Source organism: Colias philodice, chromosome 10 (assembly GCF_061535455.1).
Source record: "Colias philodice isolate Cphi_HAF_F1 chromosome 10, ilColPhil1 Martin Lab GWU primary, whole genome shotgun sequence".
Taxonomy (NCBI): Eukaryota; Metazoa; Arthropoda; class Insecta; order Lepidoptera; family Pieridae; genus Colias; species Colias philodice.
The window spans coordinates 7572617-7593031 of record NC_143095.1 but is presented as its reverse complement, the minus strand read 5'-3'; the positions used below and the strand labels follow the sequence as shown (position 1 = coordinate 7593031).

Genomic DNA, 20415 nt, shown 5'->3' with positions numbered 1-20415 from the left:
AATGTTTTATACATCATATTATTCCAAATTAATCATTAAATAACTTTCTGTGTCTACTGTCTTGCAAGTCCAAAAAATCTTATTGTTTATTTTAGTCGTCACTGCGAAATGAACGCAAAAAATACCCATCTACTCTTGCTTCGTTATACGCGAGACACACATACAATTACTGCTATTTCGTTTTAATGAAAATTACAGGTATACGAAAAATAATATATCGCAAATTATAGTAATATCAAAGTATGTAATACGAATGTCACTTTTTGTCGCCAAGTAACACAAAGGGTACAATGGTCGATAAATACATTTCGTGCCTTTGCCTTGGTACATTTCTCACGGTCATGACACTGAAGCTAGATTTTTTGCTTTACATAAACTAGATTTTCAAGTGCGCTTTAATTTTTTGACGAAAAATTGGACTGTTGAGTAGAAAAGTCGCTCTTATATGGCGCGTTGAAAAAAACGCTAGAGTGCGTAAACGAGGCGAATTTTTTGAGAAATATTTCACAGCAAATGATTTTTTTCTTAAAAACTAATTATTTAAGTAAAGTATACTGTAGTATTGCATTATACTGATAACGAGCAACTTCTTAACGATTGGACCATGCATTTTCCACTAAATACAAACTTCATTTCTTAAGTATGATCTGTATTGTAACAAACTAAAAACTATTATTTTAAGTTGTATTTATGGTGTTAATATAATAGGCAGGAGCATCAAAAATACACATTAAACAACAAATTTAAACACCATCTCAAATAGAAAATTAGTATGCATTTGACTGTACTTTTCAATAATTTGCACGAATTCAAGATTTTCACACTTGACACTACCTACACTACTTATCTCAACGCTAATATCTGACCATTCATAGGCGATCCTGACCTTACCTTGCCTTACTGTATTACAATTCTTCCAATTTTTTCTGCGTTATTTAAAACCATATACTTGTAGGAATAAGGTTCAATATACCTTGTACATCTAAACGAGTAAAAAGCTACGTAAATGCTTTGCATAAAGAAAGAATTGTAGCTTTAGTTAACGTCTTCATACTTTTGTTTTCGATTGTACGTTCGCTTGTAAACTTGAACTCGATTTTAAATTAGGATGTTCTTCTTAATTCTGAAAACATTTATTTAGTTTTTACTATTACATCAACAAATACTTATTGCCAAAAAGGATTTGAATTACCACAATTTTAAAATAAATATTGTGATGTTATTTATTTCATGATTATTGAAAACAGTCCCGAGTTTTAAGCAGACGAATAAACAAAATACATACCAGGCGTGTTACTCTATCTTTTGTAGAGTTATTAAAAATCAGAGATAATGTTTCCTCTAAAATCATTTTACACGTGGACAATATATAGCCCCTTTACCTTAAAAAGGAACCATAGTTCAATGTAACTAAATGCATATAGAACATTGAAATACATAAAATTCCGTCTTCAAATTGTATGCACCTTAAATCATACTATCTCAAGACAATTCTTTGCATTTTCCGGGATCCTTTAGCAATCAAAAGCTGTAATAAATTTTAAAGAATCAACTTCCATCTCATGTGTTTAGAATATTTTCCTAAAACTTGTCATATCGTCACGTTTCGATTGCGAAATAAACATACGTGCGAACGTCCTTTAAACAATAAAACGCACGATTCTGTGTGAAATAATGGGTGTCTTTGTGCAGTGTCATTGAAAATCTCAATTACATATGTTAGATAATTTATTGAGGAAGTCTTTAAACCACATCAAGTATTTGGTTCTATATTAATCTGTGAGAAGTAGAATGACTTATCTTTTTCAATGTAGTCAGTAGTCACCTACCTATCAAAGCTTCCATATTTTATTTGATCCTTTTAAACACAACGATGTTTCTTAGACATCAAGCATTTCGAGCTTTTTTTAAGAAGATTGATGAGATACATGATAAAATAATTACCCAAAAGGTGCATTTGGGATGTGTAAGTAATTTATAAGAAGCATATACTTAAGTAAAATATACTACGTATAATTTTACATTATAAAAACTCGTTTTATATTAAAATTTAGACAATCATTATTAACTAATTTTAGTTTTGCATAAAATATATTCACATTTTGATAATATGCAAACATGTGTGTGTGTCTTAGGTGACGACTTTCATATACTTACATTATTATTTCAATAAAATTCTTATACTTTTATTATTACTGCATCTATAGTATAATAATGGTTTTAGTGTAACTTTTATATACGTAATAAGCACTGTTTTATATTCAACTCTTAATTGAATAAACAAGTTTCAAGTACATTGAAGCCTGAACCGTGGGAATTTGTATAAAATCGTATTTATTTGCATTACATAAAGAGGATGTTGTGAAGAACAATGTGTATAGAAATTTATAATTATATAGGTACCTACATAAGATTGAATTATATTCACGTTCACTGCTTACCTAAAATTAATTAATATACCTACTTACGGAAATTTCAAATCCATACTAATATTATAAATGCGAAAGTAACTCTGTCTGTCTGTCTGTTACTCAATCACGCCTAAACTACGGAACCAATTGTGATGAAATTTGGTATGGAGATATTTTGATACCCGAGAAAGGACATAGGATAGGTTTTATCTCGGAAATCCTACGGGAACGGGTTTTTCTTTGAAAACGCGGGCGAAGCCGCGGGCGCAAAGCTAGTTACCAATATATTAATGCTATAGTAGAGTCATATCGAAGAAGGAACTTCTATATTTTGACTACATTTTTGTTTTTCGTTAAAAAGATCTTCTATATTGGTTGTAGTCATTATCTTACACGATAACTTAGTAGTTATTTGTAGTAACACACAAGAACAAAAAATTGAATTTATTTTCATTAAAAATGTTTGATTAATTTGCTTCAAAGACGGAAATTCACTAATAGTAATACAAATAAAAAGTTCACCATGAAAGAGCCATTAATTAATTGTAACTAATGAACGTACACTTAACTGCCACAGTTGTTATATCACAATTACATCAGTAAATCAAAGTCATTCGTGGTAATTACTTGGCGGTTTGAACTTGGCCGTGTCGACTCGAAACAATTCAGATTTTACGCGATTATCATCTCGGAACGGCTATAAGGTCGCGAAGTTAATGAATTAAATATTTATTTTAGTTTAAGAATGCTATTTAAATAAACCTTCAAACCTTAAACCTTTTTCTCATGGAGAATGCGTGTTTTCAACAATTGTAATAATAATAATAATACGTAGACACAATTTTGAGGAAAATTTTGCTATTCTGTTGTTGATATGAACCATAATATATTAGAATATTAGGGTCTAGCTGTAATAAATAGTAATAAATGTAAGCTGTAATAAACTGAACTGAATAACATATACAGTGTTATTCAGTTCGGTATTCTAAACTCAGTTACTAGTTATAGTTTTGCATACGTTGAGTTACGCAAAAAATACTTATAAAATTCCAGATGCATTTTTTTTTCAAATAGATGAATTCTAAAAACTCTTTATGTAAACCCCTAACAAGGAACCCGCCCAACTTTGCCACCCGCACGTGAGCTATCGTTTAAGATTATGTTTTCATAGCCAAAAAGCTCACATTAGCGAAGCGTTATATGCCGGCTGCGCGAAGCTAGAGAACAAAACATGAATTTTAAGGAAAAATATAGCAAAAAATTTTTGGCGTAATTTTGTTGTTTAAGTATTTTTTACGTGATCAGCGTATGCAAGACTACAAGTTCCTTCGCGCTTAGTATACCAATAGTGGGACACCCTGTATAGGTATAAGAAAACAAGGAAAAATGTTGGAAAACTACAAAGGGGATAAAATATACATGAATCTATTTCAGCTAAAGTTTCCTACGTAACAATTGATAGCATAAAATTACACTTAACAATTTGAGTAGCCTTATATTATATTATACATACCATGAATCATGTAACGTGACAAATCGCCATCATCAACTTCATCACGATATTATCTGACTCATATTTAATAGATATAATTATTATTGCGCAGAACAATTGCTGCTTTACAGATTTTATATTTCTGGTTTGATGTCATGATATTTTAAATGTATAAGTATTCTAACAACTTTGTTAACATACTTCTTCGAACCGTAGTCTCATATTTTATTCAATGAGGTTGGTATAATTGCATAGTTACAAGTAAAGCAAAGCAAATATTTATTGTTTTTTAAATATGTAAACCTTATTGTTGTAAGAAGTCGTCAGTCAGTTTTTTGTCATTGAACATCGTAATTTTTCCATTCAAGCATTTGGAACCTAAAAGCTTCAGGCGTACCTCATTTGATAGAGACAGTATTTTTAGATGAGGAATTAAAATTTCTTCGACACATAACTTTGCCCAAACTCTACAAACCTATCTACTGAACATATCCTTGATATTCATATTTTTCCTCTCTTCCAAAACATGCACTGCAGCCCTAAACACCTCTTTAGTGATGCAAATCCTCAACCTTCATCCTATAAGGCGATGTTTATGTTCTCCACAAAGAAGCACGTACACTAGATACAGATACCATGAAACGAATAACCTTGGGTTTATAGTGCATTATGTTGACAAAAACAGAGCACCGATTCTAATTCATTAATCGACCTTCACTTTAATTACGGTTACGTCTCGTTTTAGACTTGAATTACTGTTTGTATTGAGGTTTTAATAGTTTTCTGGTTGACCAAACATAACATTATGAATTGATACTGTAGGTAAAGAAGGGATTAAATGTGTAGTTCGAATACAATCCACTTTGTGCATTTGATTATTTATTAGGTACCAACCGTGTTATACCTATAGTACATTCTGTTGGCGGTTTTTAATGCTTCACTTGCAGTATGTATGACACAAACAAAATGGAAAGAATGACAAATTTACTATCTTCAAAAACCAACACAAACCTAATCTTTCCTAATACCTTATATTATACATAATGTAACTAAATTTATGCCTTTTCAGTTGGATGCTCAACAGCGGTACACGCTGTTCCAGCGCGGGTTATGGGAAGTGGCTCAGCAGCTGCCCAGAGGTGGGATACGGGACTTCCCAACGTTTAGACAACTGCGATTGCTGTCCATCATCGGACCCGCTGCTCTACCACCTGACCAATTGGACAGAGTAAGCATATTTGTATAAAACATGCGTTTTTTTTAATCAATTGATATCTTCTTATCTCATTAAGATGATATATTTAAAAATAAGGAATCAAAGGAGAATAATTGATACAATTTTATCAGATCTGTTTAGATTAGCAGTCCAGCTAGACATACTTATGATTAATGAAATATTTTCTTTATGTCTTGACGGCTTCCTTGACGGTCATGAAACAATACCAACAATAAGTTAGCTTTATAGACTCACTAAACGTCGTAAAGTTTTCCTTAACACATAAACAATATTATTTTAATCCTGACACTAACTGATAAATGATTTTTCACAGTACAATCGGATAATAAATGACATGCTGGCTGTGTACAATACGGCTGAAATATGCGCTTACAACGAGCCTTTTAAATGCGGTCTCCATTTGCAACCCGAGCTGCAGTTCATCATGTCACACTCCAGGGATTGGGATGAACTCCAACATGTATGGACGGAGTGGAGGAGGAACACGGGGAGGAGGATCAGAGACTTGTATGAACAGCTTGTTGACTTGACCAATCAGGCTGCAAGGTTGAACAGTAAGTTAATAAAAATATTGTTAAATGTAATTTTATAATTCTAGAATAAAGCGAGAGTATAAATAATTAATGTTCGTCATTCGGTATTTATAGCACTCTAATTATAATAACTTACTAGTTACTTGATCTGTTATAATTATTTCACTTTAAAGCAAAATATGAAAACGGTACTTTTGGCTTCTAAATGTATGCTTCTTCCGTGGTCCTATTATAAGTTCCTAGAAAAGAAATTAGATAGGGAATAAACATAGAGAATTTATCTAAAAACATAATGTAGAGTCACCTCACAGTTTTAAACGCCTTTTTACTTTATTAGCAAATAATCAAAACAGTTTTTTTGCTCATATACAATCATTGTATTTCGTACACAGATTTCACGGATGCGTCAGCATACTGGATGTTTCCCTACGACTCATTTAATATGAGACAAGAAATTGATGAAATATGGGATCAGGTTAGTGAGCTCTTTAAACATTTTTTAAATACAGAATCAAATTATTTTAAGGTTTTCTCTAAAATTAACCGAAGCTAATAATTTGCATTTTTTACGAGCTGTTTCGTAACACAATGGAAAAGTCCTATCCTTATTATTTCAATATCTGCTTAAAATTTATATAAAATTTCAGGTAAAGCCTCTATACGAGCTTTTACACGCTTACGTCCGCCGCCGCCTCCGCGAAGCGTACGGCCCAGAGCGGATTTCTAGATCAGCGCCGATTCCTGCTCATATCCTCGGTGACATGTGGGGACAAAGCTGGAATGGAATAATACCCTTCACGCTACCGTATCCTGGGAAGAAACTGGTCGATGTTACACCAGAAATGGTTCGCCAGGTTAGCAATATGTTGTACCTATATAATCTTTGTGATAAGTAGCGACATCTTGTGTTGTTCGTCATTGTTACAATTAAAACTGTACATATTTTAACTATCTTCTTATATCTATAGTAATGAATCAATAATATTGAAATTGAATGCTATAAAATTAAAAAATAAATTCAATCAATAATAATCAAATGAAGCTTTTATAGGAAAAATAAGTATAATATCTTGGCTTAATTTGAATTAAATAAAACTACAATCAAATCAACGTATTTATCTTTAATACTTAAAACAATTTTCACATTCCAGGGTTTCACTCCACTCACAATTTTTCAACTGGCTGAGGAATTCTACGTGTCTATGAACATGTCTTCAATGCCGCAAGATTTCTGGGCCCTCAGTGTGTTTGAACAGCCAGCGGACAGGCAGATACACTGCCAGCCTTCTGCTTGGGACTTTTGTAATAGACACGATTATAGGTACATTATTGGCTCTTTATTAAAGTCATATAATAAAACATGATTAATGTTAGTAACATAAGTTATTCGATTTTTATACAAATCGTTCAAATTCTGTATGAATCTCAATGAAATATACATTTAAAATGTTGTATTATAACAAAATTCGAGCCGTTATAGAGCTTTTTATCTTATTTATTGTAAGAAAAAATAAGGAGTAATTGTTACATTTATACATCTCCTTTAAAACATACCCCATGGTATAATATTGTCTCCAATTTCATTTGGACATTATACTTTAAGTTATTATAAAAATTAATTTAAAATAAATGGCAATGAATTTATTACAGGATTAAAATGTGTACACACCCAGACATGAAGGATCTCGTCACAGCTCATCATGAAATGGCGCACATACAATATTTCCTATCATATAGAAATCTACCAAAAGTCTTCCGTGACGGAGCCAATCCAGGTAAGCAGTTATTAAACATAATATTAATTTTATGTTAACATTCTTCAGATTAATATCAAATGTTTACAATCCTTTGGGAAAAACGTACTGTAGGTATACATATTACATTTTAGTTCGAATTTTTCTGTTTCAGTAATAAATTGAATGTTATTGTCTCTTAAATCGGTTCCTACATAATATTCATGACACACATTTGGTAACACCAAAAAATATTTTTATTTAATACTTTTTATTGGCTACTTAACAATAAATACTGAAAATACATTAGAATAACTTGGCAGTTGTTCCAATAACAATATATCACACAAAAATATTGTCTATGACTAGCATTCCTGTTTTATTTGGCCTATAAATACTAAATTACTTATATAAAATTTCTAACAACTGTTAAAACACTAAATATCGCAACAATTGAGATCAGCGCCATCTCTTGGCTGTTTCCTGTAGCGCTGTTACAAAGATCTGTGTTGCACGAGCAATAGGTGACGAAAAGCTCGCCTGTGCCCGTTTGTTTTTTGCATCCGTTCATTTTGAATTCGTCTTTAAGATATCCGCATTTTCGGACAATTCGGACTTTTCCATAAACTGCAATATAACGGTAATGAATTAGTTTTTGAAAGGTTTTTTTCCTGGAAACTTCCATCCATTGTTTTAACCAATCTAGGTATATCTTAATATTATGGATGCTATTAAACTAGATAATAGATATGTACATACATAAACGACAGATACTTAGCGTCAGCAATATCGTCTATCTAAGTCTGAATATTCTTTAGAAAAAGGGAAAGCTCATTTACAAACTGAAAACTGAATTACATATTTAAAACGATGTTTGTACTATTTATCTTATAAAGAACTATGGCGTTCTTAAAAAAAATTACTCACTTTCCATCTTTATGGTCCTACAAAACGTAGCATCAACAGGGGGAATATGATCCAATTCCAAGGGATCTTTGAGGGAGCAATTAACGACTCCTAAATTGAAGTGGTCAAAATTCTCTCCACACCTTGGATCGAAGGCGCTATTGCAGTCATAGCAAAATATTGCTGATACTGAAAAGATAAATAAAACAAAATATTTAATAAGTATGGAACTTAAGTTACAACTTACAAGTATATTTACAATACAATTTCGGGTGACTTTTTATTAAAATATCAGAGAAGTTTAGTGGCAAAATCGTAATCATATTATCGTATCAATTATTAATTAGTAAATCTGTCAGTTTTCTTGAAAAATATATGCAATAGATGTCAATGGGTCAAAAAACGGCAAATCTAGAGTTACATAAAGTCAAGGACTAAGAATCTTCGATCTCAAATAAATTCATTCAAATTTGATTAATTGGCCCCATTTATAATATGTATAGGTATAAAAAAAACGAGCAAAATATTGAAAATTCACTAATGATATCACTTTACGTTTTTCTGATCTCGTTCAATAATTTTATTAGACCACAGAATAGAGGATAGTTATGCTGCTGCTATGCTATGCTATGTTGTTATTAAACAAATAAATTGACGGGGAATTAAAAGCACAACAAATAAATTAAAATTTTCACAAAGGACGAAAACTATTAGATTAAAGTAATTCGAACGTTTTATATAAAGGCAAAGAAAACGTTACGTTTTGAAACTGATTAAATTTTGTTGTAGCAGGTATATGTTAAGTATATTAATAGGTAGATAATGGGTATTGATTTATAAGCAAAGAAAAGTTTGTTTCAAGTTCAACGCAGTAATCCAATTCAAAGAACAGTAAGGTTTCTTCATCGCCTATGACCTATATTTCAGATTATTGGTAAAATTGTGGTACCAAATTGTTTTTATACTAGTTATAAACAACATTATGAGCATTATTTTTCTAATCCGTTATTATTTGCTCTACATACTAATCTTCGTTTTTTTCATGTTATTAAATTACCAGACAAATAAATCTGATTCATTCGTTTATATGGACAAACGAATATTTATAATTTTAAATAATACAAGAAATTATATAAAATTATAAATGTTACACAATCATGATTAGATGTCAGTCTTCCTTATTTTATAACATTATAATACTCTATATAAGAGAAAGTCAATGTAAATATCTGAGGATAAAAAAAAATATTCATCATCGTCATGTATGGGAGTTTACGAACGTATACGAACTTTACAAATGCTGGGGAAGTATAACAATAAGGAATTAACCATTAATTGTTATTTTACTCTCTATATTTTGATTCGTATTATCTTTTCTTCAAAAGATTATAATCATACTGATTAATATGAGGATGTATGATGCTTTATTCTTCATGCATACAAAACATTATTATAGTGGAACTATTGGGAACACAATAGACAAACTATCTATTAGGAACACAATAGATAAATATCTCTAAAGTATACATCAAGAAGATCTTATAAAGCTTGAAATAAGCGCTTTTGTCTCCTCTTAACACATATTATTATACACAAATGAGGCACAAAGGCATTAAAAGGAGTCTAAACAAAGGGAAAAACAATTGAATACTAATTTTACAAAATATATGCGATTTTACTTACCATAATTGACACTACATAACAGGGAAATTGTAAAAGCAATGATATTTTTGAACAGTTTCATGTTGACGATTAAAACAACACTAGTTATGTGACACACGATAGAAAGCAGTTTTTTCACTATCTAAATTACGTCAGCGCTGTGAAATTATAATTGAATTAAAGTTAGTAATGCTTCCACTGGTGATTGGAAGCGATTCGATAATATATTTTACATGGCTCTTAAAAAATCAAAGCTCTAATCAGCTACATTGATTTTCAATTACTAGTAGGTGAGGTATTCATATTATTTTGATTTGCTTGTAATAAAAAATTCTATAGACTAATAATTTTAATGAAAAAAATATTAACAAATGATGGTGCAAAGTCTGGTTGAGAATCTTAACTCTAAACAAGTAATGTTTGTGGTAGAAATCAACCATAATAATCGAAATTTATTTAAATTTGTCGTCGTTTTTATCAGTAATGTTCGAACGAAAGAAAAATTATTGAAAATAACTTTAGTATAGCTTAGCTTACAGTACGATATAAACTTTACACTGTATAATGTTGTTAGGCGCCCTCAACCTCGGCTGTAATACCGTTAACTAAAAGGGCACAAATTGATTTCCTGTAGCTGATTGTTTAAGAGTAACCTAACCGAGGTCAGAGGCTAATAAAATCGTTTGATATATCCGGTTCATACTACCCCGTCTGAGTCATAATTTTTTCACATATCTAGTTTTTTTACTAGAATCATGTAAAAGTGTGTCTGGATGTAACAAATTGTATCCTTCATTAATATCCAAGTATTCACAACTACAAATTCTTTATTTTCGTCTATTCATCTCTAGGTTAGAGTCAATTCTTAAAAACGGAATCTCATTCAAAATCTGCTAAGAGCCTTTCCTCGTATTGAAATGTAACCTGTTTTGTTTCATACTAAGGTTCCTGAATATTGCGTCATATAACATATTTCACCGAAAATAAGACTGTCCTTTTTGGAAAAGCTAATTTTCATCTTCACTAACTGGTCCTTGCGACTATTGCACGCCTCAAGCGTTGAGGTGGGTACTACTGTCACTTCGCGCAAAACATCTGATTTTTCAAACTTAAAATGTCTTTAGGTATCATACATTGCACTTGTAAGATAATACATACACACACATATTAAGACAAAACACTATTTTTAACGTTCATGATATTTTTGATGTCATTTTTGTTATTTAAACTAGTTAAAAAACAGTTTAAAAAAGTTATGTCTTGGACGTCCGTGTGTCTGTATGTGCGGATCCTTTTTCTTGTTAACACGATAGCGACCGAAATACTTTACTAATCGAGTCTTTTTTTTTCTCTTACGCTTGAGTATGCTCAGGAATAGAACCCTTTCATTTTTCAGGGTCTGATTCGATGTGGTTTAATTGTTATTAAATAAACAAAAATAATAATTAATAAATATTTATTAAAAAAAAATTATGAGGCGTGCACTTTTGGATTTTCCAAATTATTTAGATCTATTATCTGTTTCTAAGCTCTGTAATATTAATTCAAACAAATAAATTTGGTTATTTTTAACCAACATATTCAGGGTTATACAATAAACATAATATTGTCTATTAAAACAACGCCTCTCATTCAAACCTTAATATATTTAAATGAAATTCACATAAATGTGACCTAGAACTTGTTCTGCAATAAAAAGATGACACAAGCTTACTAATGGGACCTTCATTATTGATCCCCTTGAAATATTTAATAGTAGAAAATTGTGAAATTTATTCGTTAATGACTTAATTTTAAAATAGTTCAATGTTAACTATGAAATGTGCTGTTAAAATGATATTAATATTTATTGACTAACACCATCGTTCAAAGAATAAATGCAATTAATTTTTCAATTACATGGTCTTACATATGAATGGAGTAATTACGCAGTTTAATTTAAATTACATTGTAATGGGTGATGGAACAATGTTAAACTGTATTAAATGCAACAGTCACTGATCTCTCTGCGGCTCAAACTACACAAGGGCGACTGACCACAATCGATAGCCATTATTGATCTGAAAATAATGTTTATTACAATTATTAGTTGTTATTAAATTGAAAAAAAACCTTATATTTACAAAACCTATATAAATGATAATTTCGATTATGGTTTAATAATTACAACGTACCTATAATATATTAAAAAGCTTAAAATAACAACTAGTTGCTTTAAGTTTCAGTCAAATTAAATAATTACGCACAAAATTGTGTCCTTTGGAAAAATTTTCAACTTGATCGTTATTCGTAATACAATATTTTAACATACCTAACTGACTTGTATGTACTTCGTCTGTTTTCGATAATTCTCTCTACATAAAGCTCTTACTTTTTTATATATAAACAAGGAAAATACACATATAATATAAAAACTCATTTGGTCACGGCAGGAAACGTATATTTATATAATTAAGTGTGAAACATCGTTTCCCATATTACGAAATTAAGAACAAGCTGCGTGTCTAGAAACTGTTAAAGTACATACTTATATTAGTATTTCGAGCACGAATGCCCAATAAATTAACTGCGTCTGAAATGCACTCACAACAGATTTTACATATAAAATCTAGATAAGATATTTTGATTTTATTATAGTAAAAATTGAGCTTTTATTATTAAAGACTTTTTATACGCAGATTTTTTTTAAATTAGCTTATTAATACTTTAATATTAATAACTAAAATATCATTCAAATTATTAGGAAACATGTAAACACATAATATTTTTTTAATGCTTGAAAAGTCTATCTCCAAATTAATGAATTCATTTTATTCATGATTATTTGTTTAATTAATTAAATTTAGTTTTGTTTAACATTCATAACTGTAGAGTTATTAAGCTTTATTACACTTTAATGACCGCTAGCTCTCTCATGTTAACCTCATTTTCTGACCTTTTAGTAAAAATACCATATTAAGGTCATTGATCTATGAAGCATCTAAAAGAACATAATTCTCAGGACTTTTATTCTTTGTGATTATATTGTACTTGATAATTTTTATAAATCCAAATTACGTCAAACTTCCTCAATTCATCATCATCATCATCATCAACAACCCATATAAGTTCCCACTGCTGGGACACGAGCCTCTTCTGAGGATTTGGAATGAATAAATGAATGAAAACGCTTTATTGTACACCATTACAAACAGGAAAAAGACATACAAATACAGAAGAGAGACATGCACAAATGGCGGACTTATGGCTGTAGTAGCCATCTCTTCCAGGCCACCAATTGGAATTTCTTCAATTAACAGTAACCAATTATACTTTATCGATGCAAATTAGCACCTTATGCCATCAAACATAACATAGATTATGCATAATTATTCATAACCTGTTTTAATATTTGATGAAGTCGCACGCGCTGTAACGAATTTGAGGAAATTAACGTTACGATACACAGTTACATAATGTGCGCATCTTACTAGCGGCCGTTTATAAAATTGCGAACATAGATGTAAATAATATGGATGTGCCCAGTTATTACTTAATTTTTGTTTATCTACTATAGTTCACCCTTTAAAATATTAGCTGGTAATATATTTAAAGATGTCGAAAGGGGAAATAATGTTGGAAAACTTTCTATTAAATTAATAGACAGGAAAATGATTATTTTAATATTTGAACAAAAATTATATTATTTAACGCTTTTAGAAGGGAAATGACATTGAATGGGAAAAAATATTATAATAATCAATATAAGCAAATATTTTGTATTGCTATTTTCCACACTTTCCAATTATTAATGTTTAGTTTATATTTAAAAAAAATCAACAAACACAACATGAATTTATCTCTATCTTTTACAAGCACATTTCGTATACTATTCTCGAAGCCACATCTAGAACACTCTATCTATAGGTGATATCTAGTGCCGTTTTTTACTTGACGCCACAGTTCCACCTAACGAGGTCAAGTTCAGTTACAAGCTCATTTAGATTCATTCGAAACCGCAGCTAGAATTAATTCCATGTTCACAGCGTTTTGGAACAAAGACCCTTTGTTTTTTCTCAACTTCCTCTCGCTTTCACAATATTATCTTAATTTATGAAGATATTATACGTAATATTATGTGAGTGAGAATATAAATAATTTGGATTGAATGTATGACGTAAAATGACTTACGAATTTCTTAGAAATATAGAGTCATGTTTATTAATTTAAACCATGTCATACCTGCTATATTGATTAGAATTAAGAAATTGAAAAGCTTTATTTGCGACAACCGCTAATAAAATTAAAAAAAAAATCGCATAAATTGAATTCTAGAATAATCTAGGCTCGTATAGTGGGTTGTTTCCGGCAAGTACCGCGTTAGTATTTATCAATCGGGTCCAACTTGCACTTCCGCACACTTTCTCTCGATTGCCTCTTCTTGCTTCATTGAATTCAATTTAGTTAATTCTTAGTGCATATAATATACAAGAGAGGTCCTATTTCCTATTGAAAACGAAGTCTAGGACTATTAATCATCATAAATGGATAAAATCGTTATTGGTCTAAACGCTTATGCGGTTACCACTGTGCCAAATGTGTGGGCAAAAGTTTAACAAAACAAAGAAACAAAAAATGATCATTCCAACCACAAATATTTACAACATTAACATCAGAATACTTTTTTATAATGTACCTACTACGTAGATTCTGGCGTTACTCATACGTTTTCGTCATTTTTTCCACCGACCGAAAAATCACAAAATATAAAGTCCAACTTCTAAATTAATATTATATTAAATTACTTTATTATCCTCTTTAATAAGCCCTAATTTCTTGTAGGTTTCCACGAAGCGGTCGGGGAAGCGATCGCGCTGTCAGTATCATCACCACGCCATCTCCAAACCCTAGGACTCATCCAACGATCAATAGATGACACAGCTCATGACATAAACTATCTGTTTACTCAAGCTATGGACAAACTTGCTTTTCTACCCTTTGCCCTTGTAATGGACCGCTGGAGGTGGGATGTCTTCAATGGCGAAATACGCAAGGAACAATACAATTGCCATTGGTGGAGACTAAGGTAATATATTTAAGACTATAATATCTATACTAATATTATAAAGCTGAAGAGTTTGTTTGTTAATTTTTTGAACACGGTAATCTCAGAAATTACTGGTGTGATTTAAAAAAAATTTTTTCAGTGTTAGATAGCCCATTTATTGAAGATGGCTATAGGCTATATCATCACGCTAAGATCAACAAGAGCTGAACAAAGCTAGTTATTGTATATAAAATTTAAGACGGTATAATATATACTATACACCTATCGCAAATATATATACCTACTCGCAAAATCATATCATCGAAGTATTCCACATATTATGTAAGAAGTGTATCTCTATTTACGTTATACGTTACATAAAATGCAAATATAATAAGTTGCATCTAAAATGTAATAGTGTTATTAAACTTAAAATTCATGTATTTATTAGAAAGTCTTATGGTAGCGATGACTCGTATCACATTTAGTTTATAAATGTTTATTTAGTGTTTGCACTATTTTTTTTAAATTGTTGAATTATGTCAAGAAATAAAGAAGTTACGACCAATTTGTTAACGAATTGAAATAATCGGAATCAATCATACTTACGTATATGTAATTAGAAGTGTAAACGTCTAGACCGAAACATTAGATAATGTTAATTAACAGTAACGTAACATAATTGCAAATGAGTACGCACCGTTGCTCTATGAAATCGCATCGAACTGGTTTCCTTTAGCCATAATTATTGGCAATATAATACAAATGGCAAAGGATTTTTGACCAATCTTGGTTGGATACACAAAAAAATTAGTGGTATATGGTAAAACTATGATATTGCGAATTGAATAAATAAATGAGTTTAAATTTGATAGTAACTTTTATGATAAGCCTCCATGATAAGTAGGTATTACATCCCATATATTAATGCTTATTAGAACGCACCTAAAGAAAAAATATCACTATGTGAATACACAATAGATACAATTATAGTATCCATAATCTGACATTTGAAGCTTTTCTACCTAATCTAGTTATAGTCTCCAGTAATCATGTTACCATTCGACCTTGACTCGAAGTAACTGCATTGCTCTCGATTCTAAAATGAAAGCAAAAGTCACGGATCACGATAGACGTATTAAATAGATTGGTCACATGTACTACGCAATATTATTATTTGATATTACTTATTGTCTATAATTTTATTGTTTTATTTCATATTGCATACAGGAAAATATTGTAAAAGCTCAAAATAAAACGTTTAAAAAAGCATTAGCGATCTATGAAATATTTGTTTGTAATGTGTTACAATGCATTAGGCTTAGGCAACGTAGTACGTTGTTGTTCTTAATTAAAGTTACAAAAGTTACAGAAATAAAAAGTAATACATGTGTGTAATAACTATTTATATTATAGGGAACAATACCAAGGAGTGAAGCCGCCGGTGCTTCGTTCAGAATTGGACTTCGATCCCGGGTCCAAATACCACATCCCAGCCAACATTCCGTACATAAGGTAAGGCTAATAGCTCAAGAAACCTGTCGCTAATCATAAATATATCCGCGGTTGTAACCACGTTATAACATTAACTTCCTTGTGAGTAAATTTAGTATGTCATATACGTAACTGACCTTAAGGGGGCGCATAAAGCAAAATAACCAATCATCTATTAGATGATACGTGTAATATGCAAGACCAAATCTAAAAAATAAAATATATATCAAACTAGATGATATGTTCAACGATTCTGTTTAATCAAAAACATAAAATATTAAAATTTACTCGATAAAAAAAAATCACCAAGTTAGCTCTAATTTTCACACTTTTACGTTTTCTACTTGACATGGTAATACTTATTATGATTTTTTTTTCATAAACAATTATATTAAAACATTTGCAAGATATTTGTCAGAGCATTTTGTGTAATTACTTTTAGTTTTGGTTTTATCTGCGATAAACCACTTTTGGCGCTCTTTTTTTCTCGAGATAAACGTTTGATTTTGTCACGATAAAAGTGGTTTATCGCAGATAAAACCAAAACTAAAAGTAATTACACAAAATGCTCTGACAAATATCTTGCAAATGTTTTAATATAATTGTTTATGAAAAAAAAATCATAATAAGTATTACCATGTCAAGTAGAAAACGTAAAAGTGTGAAAATTAGAGCTAACTTGGTGATTTTTTTTTATCGAGTAAATTTTAATATTTTATGTTTTTGATTAAACAGAATCGTTGAACATATCATCTAGTTTGATATATATTTTATTTTTTAGATTTGGTTATGCATATTACACGTATCATCTAATAGAAGAATGGTTATTTTGCTTTATGCGCCCCCTTAAGCCAATGAACTATGAATCGGGATTTTTAGAATTATTTAATTAGAAATCACTTAATCTTTTATAGAACAATGACATCAAACTATAGCTAAGCTTTGCCAATATTCTGTTTACAAGATAAAGTGGTCGGTAAAAATGTGTTACTTTGCTTCCCGGTCAATAAATTCTACAACGAGAAACGGAGGCTGTGTTGGCAATACCTCTTTGGCTGTCACGCAGTAGTATTTTTCTAAGTAACTCTTATGTGGATTAACCACAGCTATATACATGTTACGTAAACTTTTACATAACTTTACCTATCTAGTGCGCGAGTTTCAAAATGACTTCGCAATGAATAATTGTCCGTTAACAACGGTCTGCTATTAATATTGAAATAGCTGATTCAAACTAGGTGAAATTAAGATCGGAAAGAAATTTCTAGAATAGCGAACTTCTTGAATTCCATAATATACAATTTGTAAAGTTAATAATAAAAATATTAATAGCTACATTTCAAATAGGAAATGATACCATTAAATCTTTTTTATGATAGTGTTGAATCACTTAATACATAAACATGTCTACAGTTTTTACTATGCATGAAAGATTTGTTGGCTAACATTTATTATGAATATTTTTTCTGACCCAAGATTTACATTTTTTGAATATCGCAGATCAAGTTATTAGTTTTCAATTAGATTTTACTTGCATGAGGTTTATTAAAACGACAATGATTAAACATTATAAATTTATTTATGTAACATCTCATTTAATACTTTCGGTTTATTTACAATACATTCACGTCGTAAAGTAAAAATAAGAAATAAAATACTTAGTCGACAACTAAACACAAAACAACATTTAAAGCTAAAAACAAAGAAGAGATCAGACTATTTAATGATGGTATTCGTGACCACCCTCGTAACTTCCCAGCTGGCCTTCGTGGCTCTCGAAGCCTCCTTCATGGCCACCATATCCTCCCTCTTGATGCCCACCGCTGAAACCTCCCTCGTGGATGCTACCGCCATAACCACCCTCGTGGCCACCTCCATATCCGCCGTCATTACCACCTCCGTAACCACCGTCATGGTGCTCCTCGTGGTGCACAATCGGTACTGGAATCTTCACTGGATAAGGAACATGTTTCTCAACGGGGTATGGCACGTGCTTCTCAATATGAACTGGCACTGGTCTGTCAACGGGCACATGTACTGGAATGGGCACTTTCTTCTCTACTGGGTAGGGAACAACTTTTTCTACAGGGTATGGCGCTGGAACGTGAACCTTCACGGGGTAAGGCACTGGCTTTTCAACGTGGACTGGCACTGGGTTGTCAACGTGTACTTTCACTGGGTAGGGCACTGGTTTTTCTACGGGGTAAGGTACCGGCTTCTCAACTGGTACGGGTACGGGCTTCTCTACATGGACGGGCACTGGGCGATCGTACGGCACTTTGACTGGGTAGTGGATGGTCTTTTCAACTGGATAAGGCACGTGAACTTTAACTGGCACCTTCACTGGGAAGTGTACGGTTTTCTCTACGGGGTATGGGTGAGGCACGTGCACGTGCACGGGTACAGGTACATGTTTCTCCACTGGGTACGGAACGTGCTCGTAGACTTTAACGGGGACGGGTCTATCAACGTGCACCTTTACGGGTACGGGCACTTCCTTCTCCACGGGGTATGGCTTGGGAATGTATTCAGGTACTTTGATGGTCTCCTTCACCGGGTAGTGAACAGTCTTGTAGACTGGGTACGGGTGAGGCACTGGCACTTTGACCGGGTAGGGGACGTGTTTCTCTACTGGCACTGGGATGTGTTTCTCGACCGGGTAAGGCACAGCCACATTCTTGACAACTGTGATGGTCTTCTCGTGTTCCTCATGGCCGATGTGTCCCACACCTCCTTCGAAGCCACCGAAGTCGCCTCCGAAGCTTCCATGGCCGCCGTAGCTTCCGTAGCCTCCGTAACCACCGCCATATCCGTGGTCGCCGTAGAAATCAGATAATCCTCTTTTATCTTGTTTTTTGTTATCTTCAATCTTGGTCGGTTCAGCCTTTGAATCCTTCTCCGCCTTTTCCTCTGCCGTGGCCAGGCTAATAGCCACGGCCAAGATGAAGGTAGACCTCTGAAAAATTAAGGAATAATATTAAATGTATTAGTATATATCCAGAATAACTGTTAAATCACAAACATACAAGATTGTTGTTTGTATTTATGTGTTTTATTAATTTCTGTGATATTTTTCTAATTATTATGATTTATTTTAATTAAATTTAACCAACCAGTAGCCTCATTGTCGCTTAGCTTGCTATCAGCGAAGGCTGCACAGGAGTGTGCTGTGAGGTTCTCTGTTCTTGGTTTTATACCGAGTGCAAGTTATTTCGTAGATCAATGAAGTAAACACTTTCGCTCGTACACATACTCAAACAACGCGTCTATGTGTGCGTGTGACGTTTTTTTTTTATTTGGATGAGTCTATTTTTTTATATAAATATAGCAGATTATTTTTAATATTTCATCAAAAATTACAAAGAATCATAATATTATGAACATAGAACATTCAAACAGATCTAGGTTTTTTTGTAAATTATGAACTCCTAGATTTAATAATATAAACAACTGTTACGGTTAAATAATATAAGACAACAAATAAAGATAGTTGATCTCTGATAATAATTAATAAGCTTACTCAATAGAACGAAGATCAATAGATAATTTTTAAAGTTTTCAATGCTGTTATCGCACAGAGTCATCCAACTAATTGTGATTAAAAGCTAAGTGTGAAAATTTTAATTTTTACTTTTAATTTAGTATCGGGATTTTTTATTATTATAAACCAACAATATTATGTTATTCATACTTTGAAAACGTACCTTTTCTCTTTATTTTGTACTACGTAAATTTTAATTTGCTACAATTATAAAAAAAACAATAAACTTTTATGTAATACACGTTGAATATTTACATAATAGAAATGAACTAACATACTATAACTGATACACTGATAACGAATTGACTTCAAATCAAGAAATATTAAAGGAATAATTATAGTAACCATTTCAATAGGTACATTGTAGAGCAACTATAGAG

The 20415-nt window shown here is 31.6% G+C and overlaps 3 protein-coding genes across 3 annotated transcripts in view; 1 reads left to right on the top strand and 2 right to left on the bottom strand.

The window, feature by feature from the left end:
- The window catches only part of Ance-3 (angiotensin-converting enzyme Ance-3), a 94155-nt gene that overhangs the window by 5686 nt on the left and 68054 nt on the right, over nt 1–20415 (top strand). Inside the window, exons 2-9 of the mRNA XM_089700072.1 lie at nt 4973–5131; nt 5454–5694; nt 6066–6148; nt 6321–6527; nt 6825–6994; nt 7324–7448; nt 14796–15039; nt 16417–16515. Coding sequence (XP_089556198.1) covers nt 4973–5131; nt 5454–5694; nt 6066–6148; nt 6321–6527; nt 6825–6994; nt 7324–7448; nt 14796–15039; nt 16417–16515 — 1328 coding nt within the window. The remainder of the gene's footprint in view (nt 1–4972; nt 5132–5453; nt 5695–6065; nt 6149–6320; nt 6528–6824; nt 6995–7323; nt 7449–14795; nt 15040–16416; nt 16516–20415) is intronic.
- Nucleotides 7551–10113, bottom strand: LOC149485299 (UPAR/Ly6 domain-containing protein crok-like). Its single transcript, XM_089699617.1, has 3 exons — nt 9996–10113; nt 8334–8501; nt 7551–8033 (listed from the first exon to the last, which is right to left on the bottom strand). Exons 1-3 carry the CDS (start codon nt 10054–10056, stop codon nt 7813–7815), a joined length of 450 nt encoding a protein of 149 aa, XP_089555743.1. The 5' UTR covers nt 10057–10113; the 3' UTR covers nt 7551–7812.
- On the bottom strand, nt 18055–19756 carry LOC149485298 (uncharacterized). Its single transcript, XM_089700045.1, has 2 exons — nt 19608–19756; nt 18055–19450 (listed from the first exon to the last, which is right to left on the bottom strand). The coding sequence occupies exons 1-2, from the start codon at nt 19617–19619 to the stop codon at nt 18215–18217; spliced, it is 1248 nt and encodes a 415-aa protein (XP_089556171.1). The 5' UTR covers nt 19620–19756; the 3' UTR covers nt 18055–18214.

Bases quoted from the DNA above. Each gene is read 5' to 3' on its own strand.
- LOC149485299 (XM_089699617.1), bottom strand. From the start codon at position 10,056: ATGAAACTGTTCAAAAATATCATTGCTTTTACAATTTCCCTGTTATGT. The intron at 8,502-9,995 runs GTAAGTAAAATC...TTATCTTTTCAG, and splicing joins GTTATGTAGTGTCAATTATG to TATCAGCAATATTTTGCTAT. The intron at 8,034-8,333 runs GTGAGTAATTTT...GTTATATTGCAG, and splicing joins TAGGACCATAAAGATGGAAA to TTTATGGAAAAGTCCGAATT.